Raw genomic sequence first — 15953 nt, forward strand, 5'->3', positions numbered from 1 at the left:
CATGAGCGGAGCATGTTTTACATGTTACCCCTGAGCAGCTCCAAACCAAAGGTGAGGCCCCATCAATCATACTGAGCAAAGTCAATGCTGACATTTCTCTTGAGAGCTGACAGCGGAACAAAAAGCTGATGTTTCGCTGTTCTTTGCTAAAAGGCTTCACTTATCAGCAGGATGACAGCATGAATCCAAATCCCGTCACCGCTGCATTGTTGTGGTCCCACTGGTCAAGTACCGCTACCATGCTCGGGTTATAAACAACTCTACATCCTGGCTGTGCCTCGTCCTCAGTCAGTCGACTGCAGAGACTGGAAGTAAAACTGCCCTCTGTCGTCTCCGACCTGGTTCCTAATTCTCAGTGATGGAAAATTACACACAAGCTTTGCTTTAGTAAATATCAACCGTCTCCATTTATTACACAAATCTAATTACTTTCTATTTAGATAGAGGATGTTTGAGACTGGGACAAGTGCATCAAACAGACGGTTACAGCATCATGTACTGCTGCAGTACAGGGGAATGCACTTGTATCGTTGCGTAATTAAACTCACACAAGTAAAAACACGTGTGACTGAGGTACAGGTTCAGGAAAAGCCTTTGTTATAGTGAGATGTGGAAAAAGAATATGTCCCATTGTTTTCAACTGAATCATGCTGAAATTCCCTGCAGGGATTAACAAACTTTAGTCAATCTTATCTTCACGTTGTCTTATCCTAACTTTACAAAAACGATCAATAAAAGTGGCCTTAAGTGGTAATTGCTTTAATGTCAACTCTGACCTCAACATCACACAGTGTTTCTTCCACTTGTGCGACGCAGACGCAAACAGGACACTGAGCTGTCACTGTCATTAGAAAAACCTCAGGACCACAACTGGATATTTGTGAAAGTAGCCAAAGCTGAAGGGAGAAGCTAATACATGAAAATGCACTGTAAGTGAAGTAAGTCATGGTTCCTGAGACAGCGCTCACAGAGTGAAGTAAAAGCAGAGCGAGGGGAATTCTCTGACGAGTGGGAGAAAGGCTGGAGTGTAATTAAGCCATGACTGAACTCCCACTCCTGTGTTGCAGGAGAATGTGTGTGTCTGGACGGCTACATGAAGGACCCGGTCTACAAGCACCTGTGCATACGCAGCGAGTGGGGGCCCAATCAGGGGTAAGTCGTGCTAACGGAGTGACCGCTCATCCTGAAGCCAAGGCGACGGGATAATACTGATCAATGGTTACACAACGAACAAGGCCGTTTATTTGTTGGGCAGAAAAAGGTTGACGTTGGTGAAACCAGTTCGTTTTTCAAATTGGACGAAAGTTCAAAGCTAAACCAAAGATCACATGAGCAGTGTTTGAAGTGTATTAGCTCATCAGCACCACCGCCCTTGATGCCCTTGAGCAAGGCCATGAGCTGTGTAGGGTTGACAGGGTGCAGGGAGCTGGTCAGATGCATGAAGCATGCGTTCTCCACCAGCAGGAAAAGGACCAGCTGCAGTGAAGTGTGGGTCCGTGGACTCAAACTCTGACCTTTGCTGATCTCAGGTCAGGGCCACTCTTCCTCCGTCACAGTAATGATCCAGGTCGTCACCGGTGTCTTTTGGGTTTGAATAATGCTCTTTCAGACCCCATCGCAGGAAGTGGTGTTAATGCTTAATTGGGTCCATAACTGCTCATTAAACTGTCCTTGACATTTGGACGGCGGCGCCACAGATCCGACCGTAGGTGAAGAGAGGTCTCAACTGTGTTACAAGATTCATTTCCAGGAAAGGTCTTCTTGATAAACAGAACGTCAGGCTATTTATTAGCTGTGATATTGGTATGAACTCATCAGGCGGCTCTCAGCTGATTAAAATGTGTCGGCGTTGCAGATCACAAATGTGTCACTGTGAAAATCACTGTTTTGTTGCAGTGCTCCATGTAATTTGCAAAGATGGTTGGTTTCTTTGTATTTTTCATTTGCATATATTTGTGTGGTTCATTTGCATATTATATACTGTACTGTACAATGTTTTATTACCTATTCTGTGCAAAGATGGAAGGGCTTGTGTTATAATATGCATATTTGTCTCCTCAATGACCACTCGTTTGTATGACAACACAATTGGCTGGGACACATGTAACGATACAGTATATGGATCATTAATATCCTAATTAAAACCAGGTTTGTCTGTGCTCCTGTGCTGCTTCATGTCTAGAACAGCAGGAACGTCTTCCTTCTTATTTTAACAGCCGGCGTGTTGAATGTGTTGATTTTTTTTGTTTATGTGTTTGTGCTCATGTGTATGTGTGTGCGTGTGTGTGTGTGTGTGTGTGTATTTCTGTGTATCTGTGTGTGTTTCTGTGTGTCTGTGTGTGTGTTTCTGTTTCTGCATGTGCGTGTGTGTTTCTGCGTGTCTGTGTGTGTTTCTGTTTCTGCATGTGCGTGTGTGTGTTTCTGCGTGTCTGTGTGTGTGTTTCTGTGCATCTGTGTCTTCTGCGTGTGTGTTTCTGTGTATCTGTGTGTGTTTCTGTGTATCTGTGTCTTCTGTGTGTGTGTTTCTGTTTCTGCATGTGCGTGTGTCTGTTTCTGCGTGTCTGCGTGTGTGTTTCTGTTTCTGTGTATCTGTGTGTGTTTCTGTGTATCTGTGTCTTCTGCGTGTGTGTTTCTGTTTCTGCATGTGCGTGTGTGTGTTTCTGCGTGTCTGCGTGTGTCTTTCTGTTTCTGTGTATCTGTGTGTGTTTCTGTGCATCTGTATCCTCTGCGTGTGCGTTTGTGTGCATCTCTACACCTCTGCATGCGTTCCCCCCCGCTCCCCCGCGTCGCTGTCGTGGCCCAGTCGTTTAAAGCACCCTGCGGTGACATGCGTATTTAATGAGCGCGGCCGTGGCTCGGCCTCGATGCTCTTTTTGTCAGTGCAGCCGTTTGCTCCCAATGACGCGGGGCCTCTGTCACTTCTCCTCCTTGCACTCACACTTTGCCGAGTGTTTAGTCCCCGAGCTGCCACTTCCCATTAATCTCCATCATCCTCCCTCTCACTCGTGCCTCTTGGCGTCTGTCTGGTCCCTCACTGTTCCTTTATGTCTTTGTCCCCCCCCCCCTCCGTTCGTCTGCTCTTTCTGCCGTTCTCCCGCTCTGTCCTATGCTGTCACCCCCCTCCCCCCTCCCCCGGTAAGCTGATCTGAGCCAAAGTCACATTGCATGTCAGCTGTCGCAGAACAAATTTTTCAATCAGCATGTTTACACACAGGCAGATCTTAATGCTGTGTGTGATTTGGGAGGCTTTAGAAGGCGGAATGATGCAAAGTTGAAACACGGCTTGTGATTTTAGGTGGGTTAGATTAGGAGGGTGGATACACTGAAAAATGCAATGCTTGTGTGTCTTTGATTGTAACGCCTGCTCTTATTCTCTGCTCTTTCCCTGCCTGCGCCTCTGATCTCCCTCTGTGGATGCCAGTCCCTGGCCTTACACCATCTTCCAGCGCGGTTTTGATCTTGTGATGGGAGAACAACCTTCTGATCGCATTTTCAGGTAACGGGAGCTTCACAGAGCATTCAATGCTCCACGCACACCGTTGCATAGTGGAGTGACTTATTATAATTCTGGTACACTGACTTTGATTGGCTTTCTGCTGCATGATTATGAGGAGGGCCCAAATTGCGGTGGCAAAATGCCTTTTGTGGACCAGACACAGACATTTGCCGTGCAATAGAGTTGGAAATTGGATTTGCAAATTAAAAAGGCACAAGCGCTTTGTTTCCTCTAAAACGAGACGTGAGTTCTCATATTCTGTTGGCTGATAACGTGTTTAAATGTTTGTAAAGCTCATTAAATACGCTCCTGTCGCCTCCTCCGTGCTGTGGCGTTATAGAACCTACGGTGTCTTTGCACATCTACAGCAGAGGCTTTAGTGTCTCACCTGGAGACACTGGCTGCAGCTGGAAGGAGGAGGAGTCAACAGCCACTCAGCATGACGTCATCGGTTCCCTGTTTGCTGTTCTGTTCAGCAAACTTTCTCTGTTTAATGTGTCAATCTAACAGACCTACTCTACACGTTCACACACTGCAGGTTCTGGTGTGCATCATCATCATCATCATCATCATCTTCATCATCAACCTTACTCTGCTTCCTAGCTCAACTTGCTGTAGCTTCCGGACCTTATTAAGTTGCTGGTCTCCCTCCATCCCCCGGTCCTGCTGCTGTTCCTCTACTAATGTGTGGGTTTGACATATGATCCCCTCTGTTCCACAGGGAGCGAACCTGCTTCTGAGCCACTTATTCTTCATATTGTCACAAAAACTTCACAAAATCTCTCACAGAAGGCTCTGGTTCAAGTTTTCCCTCATCTGGATTTCATCCCCAGACCAACGGCCACGACGGAATCAAGAACTGAAGACTAGTTTTTGTGTCATCCATGTTCCTGCATTCTCGGCTACAGGTTTAACACCTTTAGTAAATACTGCTGTTTGTTACTTGTGCCCAAGCTTTTAACAAACGGGCGTGGCTCCCTTCTTTGAACCAGCCGGGCGCTGGTTGTTGAGTACTGGTGGCACTGGGAGCATCTGTCATGGACCTTTACTGTTACTGTGGCTTCATGCAGGATTCCCTTTTCCACGGTGCGTCCTGTCTGTCGACCCGGACCAGCTCACATGCAGCCGGGTCATTGTTCTGGATCAGACCAAGCTAAAACCCCAACAGCTGAACCACTGCTGCCTCCTGAACTAAAACTGTCCCACTACAGTATCTGTATGCAAAGTCACACTGTACTGGCCACTTTAAAGTGCTGTAAAGAAAATCTTGTGGTTTTCATGGGCCGTGGGTAAGTTGGAAGTCACACAGCTTCAGAATTTCCAGCAGTCTGTACAATAGACATGCTTGTGTCTTTGATAGAGCTGCTTTAGAACCTTTTTTCTTCCCGACACGATCCATTCCCTGACGTGAAGACAGCGGCTGCACTGCTGCCTTCATTACAGGACTCTGAGTCTCCAGCAGCAGAAGCAACGAACCCAGTCTGTGCTGCTGCAGCGCCTGCACTTAAAGGAGACATGTGCTTTGTTGCCTTTTCTTCACGTTGGCATCTGACAGCGGCCGCTTGCGTCTGCTAATATCTGTGTTTGCTGCAGTGCCTCTGGTGCAGAAGCCGTTTTCTCCGGCTGGAGTTCCTCCGTGTCCAAACCGCTGCCTCTCCTCCGCCTGTCGTACGTTTCATTCTCCACCCTGCACTCTGCAAACAGCCCTGGTGACTCCCTGTTAGGCCGTGTCGCATGTAGCACCCGCCTCAGAGACCACGCAGCTCCTGTTACTGCTGAGCACCGGAGCAAATGAGGCAATTAGAGTCACGGTTCCATGTGCAACAAAGCAACTTTGAGTCCGCATGCAAAACGGTGCTGTGTCAGAGGAGATAAACGCTGAGCGTCAGCATCCAAACAAGCAGCGTTCATTAAACACCAGGAGCTCCTCCGAGTTTTGGAAACACGTTTTCCACTCAACAACTCTCGTCTGGTGGGAACTCCTAGTGTTTTCCACCTCCTGTTCCTCTCAGGGTGAACCAAATAGGTCATATACAGCTTACTGCGCCGGTCCCCAGCTGTCCATGATGAAGCTGTGCTCGTTAAGTGGCTGCTAATTCGTCCCGTGGTCGCCCACATACGTCATGGAGCATCATGGGAAATCTCACCTCTGGTTCTTCCGGTCCCAGAAGAGACGGGTGGAAACAGTTTCCTGCAACAAAAACACACACAGCTTATTACTATAGTGCAATATGCTCCAGAATAAACATGGGGACATTTTGATACACTGAAAGGTGATGCTGCTGAGTGGGTGGATGTCACAGAGCGTTTCATTTCCACAGAGGTTGAGTCATTTTGTTCTTAGTGACTAGCGGCGCGTGCAGCCCCACATTCCACTGTCCTTTTCTTTCTACGTTAGCATTTTGATCGAATGCTAATTGAACATTTGTGAATATTGAAATCTGTTTAGTCGGCATAAAAACGCTTGTTAACTGTTTAATCAACAAGTTCCCCTCCTTTGTACTACAAGTAGCCATGCATAATTCATGGCTAATAATGCATTTGATGTTAATCAGCGTGGCCTGTTTAACGTAAGGTTTGGAAGCGTTACATTTCATCTGCAGTGTTTAAAAATTGATGGCGTTCATTGACTCACAAATAAAGAATTGTTTTAAAGTCCTTGTTCCAGACATCTGTTGTTTATGTGTTGTTTACAGATTTATAGCCCTGTTTTGTCTCGGGGGAAACTCTCACTGCCCTTTTTTTCTCATTATGTATTCATTGCAACCCAAAGCACACAATGTCCTTCTGCTCAGAAAAAGAGTAATGCAAAATGTGTAACGCTCCTGTTAGGTAAAACAAATAATACCTGTAGTAGCCAAAGAGCTCGTGTACTGAGCAAAGAGCCCTGATGAACGCGTATCCACATGTTGAGCTGTGCTCGTTTTAAGCTAACGTCATTCAGCACAAATGTTTGTTCAGAATTTAGCATTTCTGAAGCTTGAGAACCTCAACTCCTTCAGAGGCAAAGAAATGGGGTTTGAATCTGGAACCATCTGTGACCGTTCGGCACCAACCACCTACGCTGCCTCATTCATGTATTTAATATGAGGCTGTTATTTTTGCCCGTCATTGGGTCTCGCTCCGTTTCCTGCCCTGAAGCCCGTGCTCGTCTTGTCCTCCGCAGGTTCACATACACCCTGGGAGAAGGGATGTGGCTGCCACTGAGTAAAAGCTTCGTCATCCCCCCTGCTGAGCTCGCCATCAACCCCTCAGCCAAGTGCAAGACGGACATGACCGTCATGGAGGACGCGGTGGACGTGCGGTGAGACTGGCACCTTTTCCACCTTCCATTTAACAGACTTAAAGGAATCACACATTCACAGGCCTGTGAAGTGAGGCCGGGTCGGGCCGCACCGAGCTCAGCAGTATTTAGAGCAAGTTCTGTTTTGTCGACTGTTTTTTATCGTCTCTGATGAAGCATCACCAAAAGGACATATTGAGTTTTTGTTGAACCCCCACCCACCCGGCCCCTCTCCACCTCTGCTTCTCATTTAATCAGCGTTTGTGCTTTATTTACTATTGTTGCAGTGATCCCTGTGAGCTTGATGCAGAGGTCTTAGCAGTCATGACTCAGGCGGTAATAAAACTCTTAGCACAAAATCAATTATCAAGAGGCAGGAGAAAAAAAACTGGAGGATAAACAAACACAAAGGGAGAATTCCTTGTCAATTCACAGCCAAGAAGACATTTTCTATTGTTAAATGCGTGTCAGCTGCTCCAATATGTGCAGTGACTGAGAAACACACACGAGTCAAACCATTTCTGATATTAAACTGGGCTCAGCTGACAGCAGAGACGGGAACCATCGAGCTTCTGTGTGTAGAGTGAAAGTGTGATGTTGCCTCCAGTTGTTAGAGGTTCAGAGCAGGACACATTTATGACTAATGTAAAGAACAGAGGACATTTAATCCACCAGAGTTTGGCTTCTTTAGCTCCAGATCTAAAAAATGTCTTTTTATGACTCGGTGACCAGTGTTCAGAAATAACCTTCACACAAACAGACCTACGGTGCAGGCACAAACTTTTAGAATAGTAGAGCGGACCTCCTCCAGGGCAGCGGGGGATGATGTACAATAGGAAAAAGTCTAGTCAAGTAAATGAGATCATATTTATAGTGGCAAAGCTGTCACAGTTGGCAACAGCAAAATTATGAGAAAATCACAACTGACATTTTTGTCAGGTGTAAAAAGACAAATTTAAACAAGCTGATGCTCATCCAGAAAATGTGTGAGTCCTGTTAACGAAGCAGCGCGTCGTTATCAACATGAACAACTGTTACCGTCCACCAACTGAACTTATGCGACGTATGTGAAATATAGAATAGCTGATATACAATAAAGGCTGTGGTCTGTGAAGGTTCTGTTTGTATAAGTGTTAGTTCAATGTGGAAAACATTCTTCGCTCGTCGCTACATGGTTTTCTGCCCGTTCTAATTGAAAGCAGGCGTGAGATCAAGGTTTTTCCCCCTGAGCTGCTGATCCTTGAAACGCACACAAACGCTACGCAGTTCAACAGCTCACATTATTCTTTTTGCAAACTGGAGGCGAATTGAATGAAAGACTCATTTGAGGGATGAGGCTGTGCGGAAGGAACATGGCAGTGTTTCACTGTTTCACTTAATTAATTTTGCTCCTTTTGAGGTTGACTGATTTTCAGTCACTGCGATTTTCTAATAGTGTTAAAACCATTTGACTTTTGTCACTAAATCAATGTAGAAAATGACCAATTTGCCAATTTGTGCTTGTTGCCGGACGAAAATCCTCAGGTTGCTGCAAATGATTTCATAATCAAATGAACCTCTGTGTGTGTGTGTGTGTGTGTGTGTGTGTGTGTGTGTGTGTGTGTGTGTGTGTGTGTGTGTGTGTGTGTGTGTGTGTGTGTGTGTGTGTGTGTGTGTGTGTGTGTGTGTGTGTGTGTGTGTGTGTGTGTGTGTGTGTGTGTGTATTTGGACCTCCATGTAGCTGAGGATTGTGCTTCTTTGGCCTTTCACAGCACATTGTCCACCTCATTGTCAACAGAAATGGACACACCTTGGTTGTTGAGCTCCATTGGCCCCTCGTTCACCTTCTGGTCTGGTAGAACTTTTGATCACTATGATGAACACTATTGAGACTCACGTCTTGATGCCGTCATAGAGACACTGGCTGGGTTGTGCTCACATGGTTCCACCGACCTCCCAAAGTCAATAGGGAGTTTTTAAATGACTTTGCAGCATGTGTCACTCTCTCTTACTGTTATCCATATTGACGATGAACTGCCTTAGGTTTTATATCCTGTCTGGACAGCTGCTGTGGATCTGATCTGCTGCTCTGCCATTGTTCCTACTGATTGCAAGGCAGATGTAATATGGTCACCATATGTTAATATCCAACACCACCCAAACACATTATACCAATATATTAAATATATCCGTACACATGCAGTATCTGTAACTCGGGGTTGGTGTGTTCTAGTACACACGGTTTCTTCGCCCTGGATGAACTGGTTTCATACTGTATAACAACATAGGCTTTATAATCTCCTAAAGCTTGGCTCCACTTACAACTAGATGAGTCAGGACTGCTGTTCCTTTACATGTTCCTCATTTTGGTTTACCTTGACTCCAACTTCAATGTGCCTATACAGTAAAAGTTTAGGCCTCACTGTGCAGAAAAAATGTATTGCATATGCATAATTCTCACTATGAGGACTGAGTTACAAAGCTAAGTCCACATACGGCTCTGCTCGAATTAATTTGACTGAAGTTGATTCAGAGGCGTTGTCTGTGTTCAGCAAAATCACACAACCCGTGATTCGATTCCTTCACAGGAGTAATGACTTCTGTAATACATGTTTTCAGCAGCCTTAAATCAGCTTTTCAGCCATAAAACCCATCCTTCTATTCCCCCCGATGGTCCCTCATCTCCCAGTATTCACACTTCCTTCCTTCGTTGAAACCTCTGACTTCAAATTCAAATCTTAAACTCGCAGTTCGACCCCCTCCATCGTGTTCATGTGAAAGCAAGCGTTTCCTGTTCCTCACACCGACACACTATCACTGTTCCCTCTCTTCTTAAACAACGTTTACTCCTGTCCTTAAAAAGCCCAGTGCAGCTCCCAGTGGCTTCACTAGTCTCTCTAGTCGATCATTCCTTATTCTTCAGAAAACTGCTTCTCAGCTACGTTCAAAACCAATTCCAGCTCCATCGTACAAATATTTTCACTTCCATTTTACTGAAAATGACTAATGATCTCCTTGTAGCAGCTGGTTCTGGTGTTTTGTCCATCCTCATCCTGCTTGATCTGAGTGCGGCTTCCAGCATCGTCTCACGTTCTCTTCTCCTTCACAGACTTATTTCTGTTGGCATCACTCATTCACCACCTGCTCTTTTACCTTTTACTCCTCTGGCTCATCCACAGCGCACTCACTCCCAGTCACCACAGGTGTGGGATCAGTCTCGGAACCCTGCTCTTTATCATTTACATTCTCCCCCTTGGTGATATATGTATTTTTTTGGTAAATATCATATTTATTCGTGCTGTTGCACGGATGACATGCTCTTGAATTCACTCCCACACTTTAAATCCCAGCTAAAAAACCCATCTGTTCAGGCTTTCCTGCACTCTGAGAGGTAAACCTGAGCAGCTGTACAGCTGATGGTTGATGTTGTGACAGTATAATTATGTTTGGTTAATGCAATTTTATTTATATGACTACAGCAGATACAACAGAAATAGTTTTACTCTCCATTCAGGTGTGGCTGAACATCAAATGTACATTGTGGAAATATTGTTTTATTAGATTTATATTAATTCATAAGTCATGAGAAGGAAAAACAACATTTAAAATGTGACATGGACCATTTCAAGCAACGGTTCTAAAGAGCATTTAAGAATGAGATAAATATTGTAATAAGACTTATGCAGTCACCAGAAGATGCTGCTTTTAAAATGAAACAAAAGAAAATGCAGAGACAATTTTTTTTTAATGAATGCACATCACTTGAGTTCCTCCATCGACAGCTCCACTCCATGGTGACACATTTCAGTTGGCTCCTTTATTATTCAGCATTTCATTGCTATCTGGCAGCTTTCTTGAAGACTCTGTGCAAATAACCCCCGTCTTCTGATCCATAATCTAAAGAATGGTTTTCCCCAGACGCCACTTGGAGACATTGTGAACACCTTTTGACGCTTGTTTGCAGTTTTGAGCTGTTCCCCCTTGTTTGATTGTGGCTGTGTCGTTGTCTTTGTCAAACCTTCGTCTCTCTCAATAGCTGCCTTCATGTTGTGACTGGTTGATGATTCAGCCTTGGTCTCTTCTCTACTCAGTGTATTTTATTGGTGACTTCTCTGAATTGGCTTGAATTTGTATTGCAATGCTGCTGCTTTTAAAACGCGTGTATCATTCATGCTTCTCTTATATTGCAGGAATTTTAAAGTAAATTACACATTATGACACCAAATTCATTGCTTGTGTCACATAAAAGCTAATTGTATGAAATGTATTGCAAAGCAGATGCCTTCACCTTATTTTTTTCATCTTAATCAAAACAGTTATGTGAGAAACATCTTTTCATTCAATCTTTCTCTAACGTGAATATCTAACTAATGCAAGTAAATTGCAGAGCTTTATTTGGTACTGAACCATTTTTAATCGTACTCTTCAATGATGAATAGGCTAAATTAATGTTTTTCATATTGCAAACCCTTCCATTGTACTGTATATCTATTGACGTTAATGGTACAAATAATGGTGTCTTATGTTCGTCGCCTTTTGAAGTGCCAACAGCTGCCTTTGGTAGAATATTAAATTCCTTGTACATGTAGGTATTGCTTATTTGACACAGGTGTGTCAGAGGCAGGCGACAAATGGGAACGCGATGGAAAACAAATGTAGCAAAGTGACCTCAACAGAAAAATCCAGAGAACAGACTTACATGTACTGTACAAGCAAACAAGTCCAGGATCACAGGGTCCTGGTCACACAGAAGGTGAAAACAGCATTCAGCCACTCGGCCAAAACACAGAGTAGGAGACTGGTTTATTTAAGTGTGTGGGCTGTGATGAGGGTGGACACTCACCCACTCATTCATTTCCAAGCGCTTTGTCCTCAAAGGATCGTGGTTATGTGGAGTCTGTCCCAGCTGTCAGGGTACAGGCCGCAGTTCCTCTGGGGCCACACACACACACACACACACACACACACACACACACACACACACACACACACACACACACACACACACACACACACACACACACACACACACCTGCTGGTCCTTAATGTGCTCATCTTTGGAAGAAAACGGGAAAACCCGCGCAGGCAGTGAAGCATGAGCACATGTAGATTCGGTTAAACATGTCTGCATTATAATCAGTACTAAAAGGCAGGAAGCATGACCTTATTGCCTGTGTATTAGTACTCTAGTTAGTACTAATATAGCTATTTCCTTGACGGTTTAAAAGGGTTTTATATTATAAATGATCTTTTGATGATAAATCTTTGCTAACGTGGGTCTTTTTACAGCATGGAATCTGTTTTAATTCCTAATGCCTCTTAATGGCATCAACATTCTGTAACTACATACGTTAGTGTAAGGAAGCTACTAATGCATAATGCATAATGTACATGTTTTGTTTCCAATTAGGTTGAAATCTCTCGGCCTGATTGTTTTCCTATTTGTTGGAAGCACAATCAGGGAGAGAGGAGCAAACTGAGAGAAGCAGGATAGAGTCAAAAGAAATAGAAATTGAAAGGACCACGTGAGACAAAGGTCAGATACGTCGTCAACGACTACTTAAAGCTAAAAGCAGATAAGAGGTGAAAAAATCTAAATGGTTTGGATTTTGTTTCCCGGTGCTTTATTACTAATATCCTATGACAGTAAGAACTACACAATGAGTAGTGTCAGTCCTCTGGTGTTTCACTTGTAATGGATGCTGTAGAGAGCTTTGAACACGTTTGCTTCATTGTAAATTGTTTTGATCCCGATCTGTAGACGTGTCCGTACCATAATTGCTACAAATAACATTCACGCTTGCTGTAAGTTTCATCATGTGCCAGACTTCTGTTCAATAGGTCCACAGTGAATAAATCCCAACAAAGCAATGGGCAATTATAAAAGAAAAATTGGTTTGTAAGATACAATCGCCTGGACGGTGAAAGGGAGGAAACTGAGCCTTTCCTCAAGGGGCGGGAGAGGAAGCGTGCATGGAGCTGGGTGGAAAAATAACGTATTTGTGTGAGTGTTTGAGAGGTCATCACTTTCTTTACCAAAGCAAGGTTCGTGCCAGCGCTGCTACAAGAGTTCTTATTTATCACCAGCAGCTTATCCTCTGTAAAAATAGGTCTGATTTAAAGTCTGGGAGAAAACACAAAGGCCCTGTCTGCTTTGTGCTTCATCTCTGCTGATCTCAGACACTTATATTGTTGTCCTTGTGTTGACTGCTCTACTTACTGACTTTGCAAAAGGTTTACAGGAAACAAAAATACAGGAACACAGGCATGAAATGACTGTTCAGAGCAAGGTCACATTAAGCTACGATATTAGACCCATACTAGTAGTATATACTAGTAGTACTGTATATACAGTATGTTGTTTTCCTTTTTAATGCAGGCTTCACCAAGTTAAATACTGTTGAGAGACTGCAGGAGATGCTGTGTTTGAGCAAACTACTTTCCACTCATGGCCAATAATAGAAATAATAGAAACAACCATGTACATGTTTATAACCTACAGTAGAGTAGTTGTCACATACTGTACATGTACAGAGCTTTAAAACCGGTGCCAGCAGTCAGCTGACTCTTCCGTGTGTGTGTGTGTGTGTGTGTGTGTGTGTGTGTGTGTGTGTGTGTGTGTGTGTGTGTGTGTGTGTGTGTTATTACACAATATTCGATGTTGTATTTTTTTGATTACAGTAATAAATTATTATTAGAGGTTAACTGTTCTCATAATGTCTTAATAACCATTCACATGTTATTTTATATTGTTAATAAAGCCACCATTGATGCTGCACTGATCTTAAGTCTTATATCATGAGAGACAGGAATCAACATTTGTTCATGGTTGATTTGCGCTAGAGCCCCAATTTCTGAGATATTGAATAAGTGATGATCATTCAGCAACAAAACACAACAGATCACTTTTGAACGCACACAAGACACCAGTGGTGTATGATGCTGTCATATGCTCACAATTCAGTTCCCGACAACAATATATTAATACAAACACAGAGGTAACTGAGAACCGTCTCCGTCGTTTCAGAGAGGAGTTGATGATCAGCTCATCGTTTGACTCCCTGGAGGTTCTGCTGGACTCTTTCGGACCCGTCCGAGACTGCACCAAGGACAATGGAGGCTGCAGCCGCAACTTCCGCTGCATATCGGACCGAAAGCTGGACTCCACGGGATGCGTGGTGAGTTGTCTGTCTTCCTTCCATTTGGGGATGTGCGGTTACAATTTCTCATATTTCACGCTAAGCTCTTTATTCATTATGTGAGTAGACATTTTAATTTTGTCTGTCTCATGTGCTGCTTAGGCCAACAACACATTCATTACCTTCAGGTGGTGCAGGAAACGTAGCAGCCAGGTTTTTTTCCTTCTCCATCTGTTGGGGACTTCAGCAATAGCGTTTCTGTTCTCTGCAGAGTCTTAGCACCGTCTGCTAGTGTTTCGCTGCCCTAAATCCCCTTCCACTATTTATAAGCTGTCAGACCAATCAAACCAGCAAACAAATCAATTCCTCCTCCAAGTACTTTGGTTCACTTGAGTACAGTAGGTTGGGAGATGCTGAGGAAAGGGAAACAACTTGGGAGAAGCTTTGACGTGTTTCTATAATTTAATTTACTTAATCACGTTTTCCAGACAACTGTACATAGTAATATGGAACGTCCATCACATTTATGATTATAGAAACTGTACTACAGTATTTATGGTGTGGTCCCACAAACAGCCAGCAATGCCTGCCATTACCCAACAGCTGGAGACTGGAAGCAGTAACAAAGTCAGTGCTGGGGATTTGAAGCAGGTGTGACTTTGACCACTATTAATTTGAAATGTAAACAAGCAAACATCTGCACCAAAGAACAGAGATTTAGGTTGATAAACTGCTACAGTATCAATAGTGGTCAGACAATGTCAATAGATTTATCCAGCTGTCACAACAAAAACAAACAATAAAAACAACTGATAACTGTTTAATTAGATGCAGATAAAAAACCTGGCTTCTACACAGTTTACACCCACCTAACAGGAACAATAGCTAATGGGTTCACCTCAACAGGCAACAATGCTCACACTCTTTATCTTTATTTGCCATTTTTATGGAACCACGATCTGCAGCTCTTTGAAAAAACAATAAAAAGAAAAAAAACATTTACAACAAAAATTTATTACATTTAGAGGATTCCTGCAATTCAGTAAAATAAACTTGTGACATTATGAATGGATTTTCCAAAGTCTCAAACTATGTACTGTAATAAACTGGAATAAAGGCACCATGCTCCCACTTCTCTGAAGGTGCGTGGGATTCTGCAGGCCAGGAAGCGTCTCTTCCATTTCACATAGGCAGCATTAAAAATGTAGGCATCCATATTTCCCTCGGACTGTCAGACTTATTCAATCTCAGCAGTGACAGCAAAAGCGTCATCCATGGTGGGATGCAAAATCCCAACATCCCATCTCAGAAAATGACTCTAGCAACAAAAATACCGAAATCCAATACTCATCAGTACGTATGGGTTTGTTTGCCTTTAAACATTAACTCAATAAATAAAATTGAATATTATAGTAGTCACCTGAAAAATGGATCCTGACTGTATTGTAGTGACAACATACCTACTTCTTTACTGGTGCACCTGGTATCAGTTCTTGCAATTAGAAAGTTAGAGAGTCAGAGAGTTTTACTAGAAATTGAAGGTCGATAGAGGAACTGATCTTAGTGTGTAGACGTACATCACACTGGTAAATGTCTCATTTGGCACCTTTCCCAACTGTCTGATTCTGTGGTTCTGCTCCTTCAGTGGTGGTTCTGGCCATAGATGGTATAATTCAAAGGGAAGCTCACACAGGTTAACCCACGTACTGGATGCTGGTCCTGAGTGACCTCTACCTGATGAACAAACACATTTAAATATGTGAAACAGGCGGCTGGTTTCTAGAGTTATAAACAGTCTATGCTGCTTTTACCGTATAATTTATATTACATTTAGCATTTAGCTAATGCAGTTACACCTCGGAGTTATTTGAATGTGACTGTCAGCAACTTATCTTGATTATTTCTTGTAAATTCCACCAACCTGCTCACAGAGATAAAAATCTGGATTAGCACCTTGATTCCATCACAGATGTGTCACTACAGCCCCAAATCATTAGAGTCACTGGCTCAGGTTGTTGGTCATGCATCTGTTGCTCCCGTCCAAGAGTGATGCTTG

General features: G+C 43.5%; 1 protein-coding gene across 4 annotated transcripts in view; it reads left to right on the plus strand.

Annotated features, from left to right (window-relative positions):
* Positions 1-15953, plus strand: part of astn1 (astrotactin 1) — a 162292-nt gene that overhangs the window by 87700 nt on the left and 58639 nt on the right. For all 4 annotated transcript variants that reach the window (XM_029132985.3, XM_029132987.3, XM_029132988.3 and 1 more), the window contains 4 exons: positions 1068-1152; positions 3422-3496; positions 6663-6800; positions 13786-13936. In XM_029132985.3, the coding sequence (XP_028988818.2) occupies positions 1068-1152; positions 3422-3496; positions 6663-6800; positions 13786-13936 (449 nt within the window). The remainder of the gene's footprint in view (positions 1-1067; positions 1153-3421; positions 3497-6662; positions 6801-13785; positions 13937-15953) is intronic.

The sequence above is a fragment of the Betta splendens genome, chromosome 17 (genome assembly GCF_900634795.4).
Source record: "Betta splendens chromosome 17, fBetSpl5.4, whole genome shotgun sequence".
In the NCBI taxonomy this organism is placed as follows: Eukaryota; Metazoa; Chordata; class Actinopteri; order Anabantiformes; family Osphronemidae; genus Betta; species Betta splendens.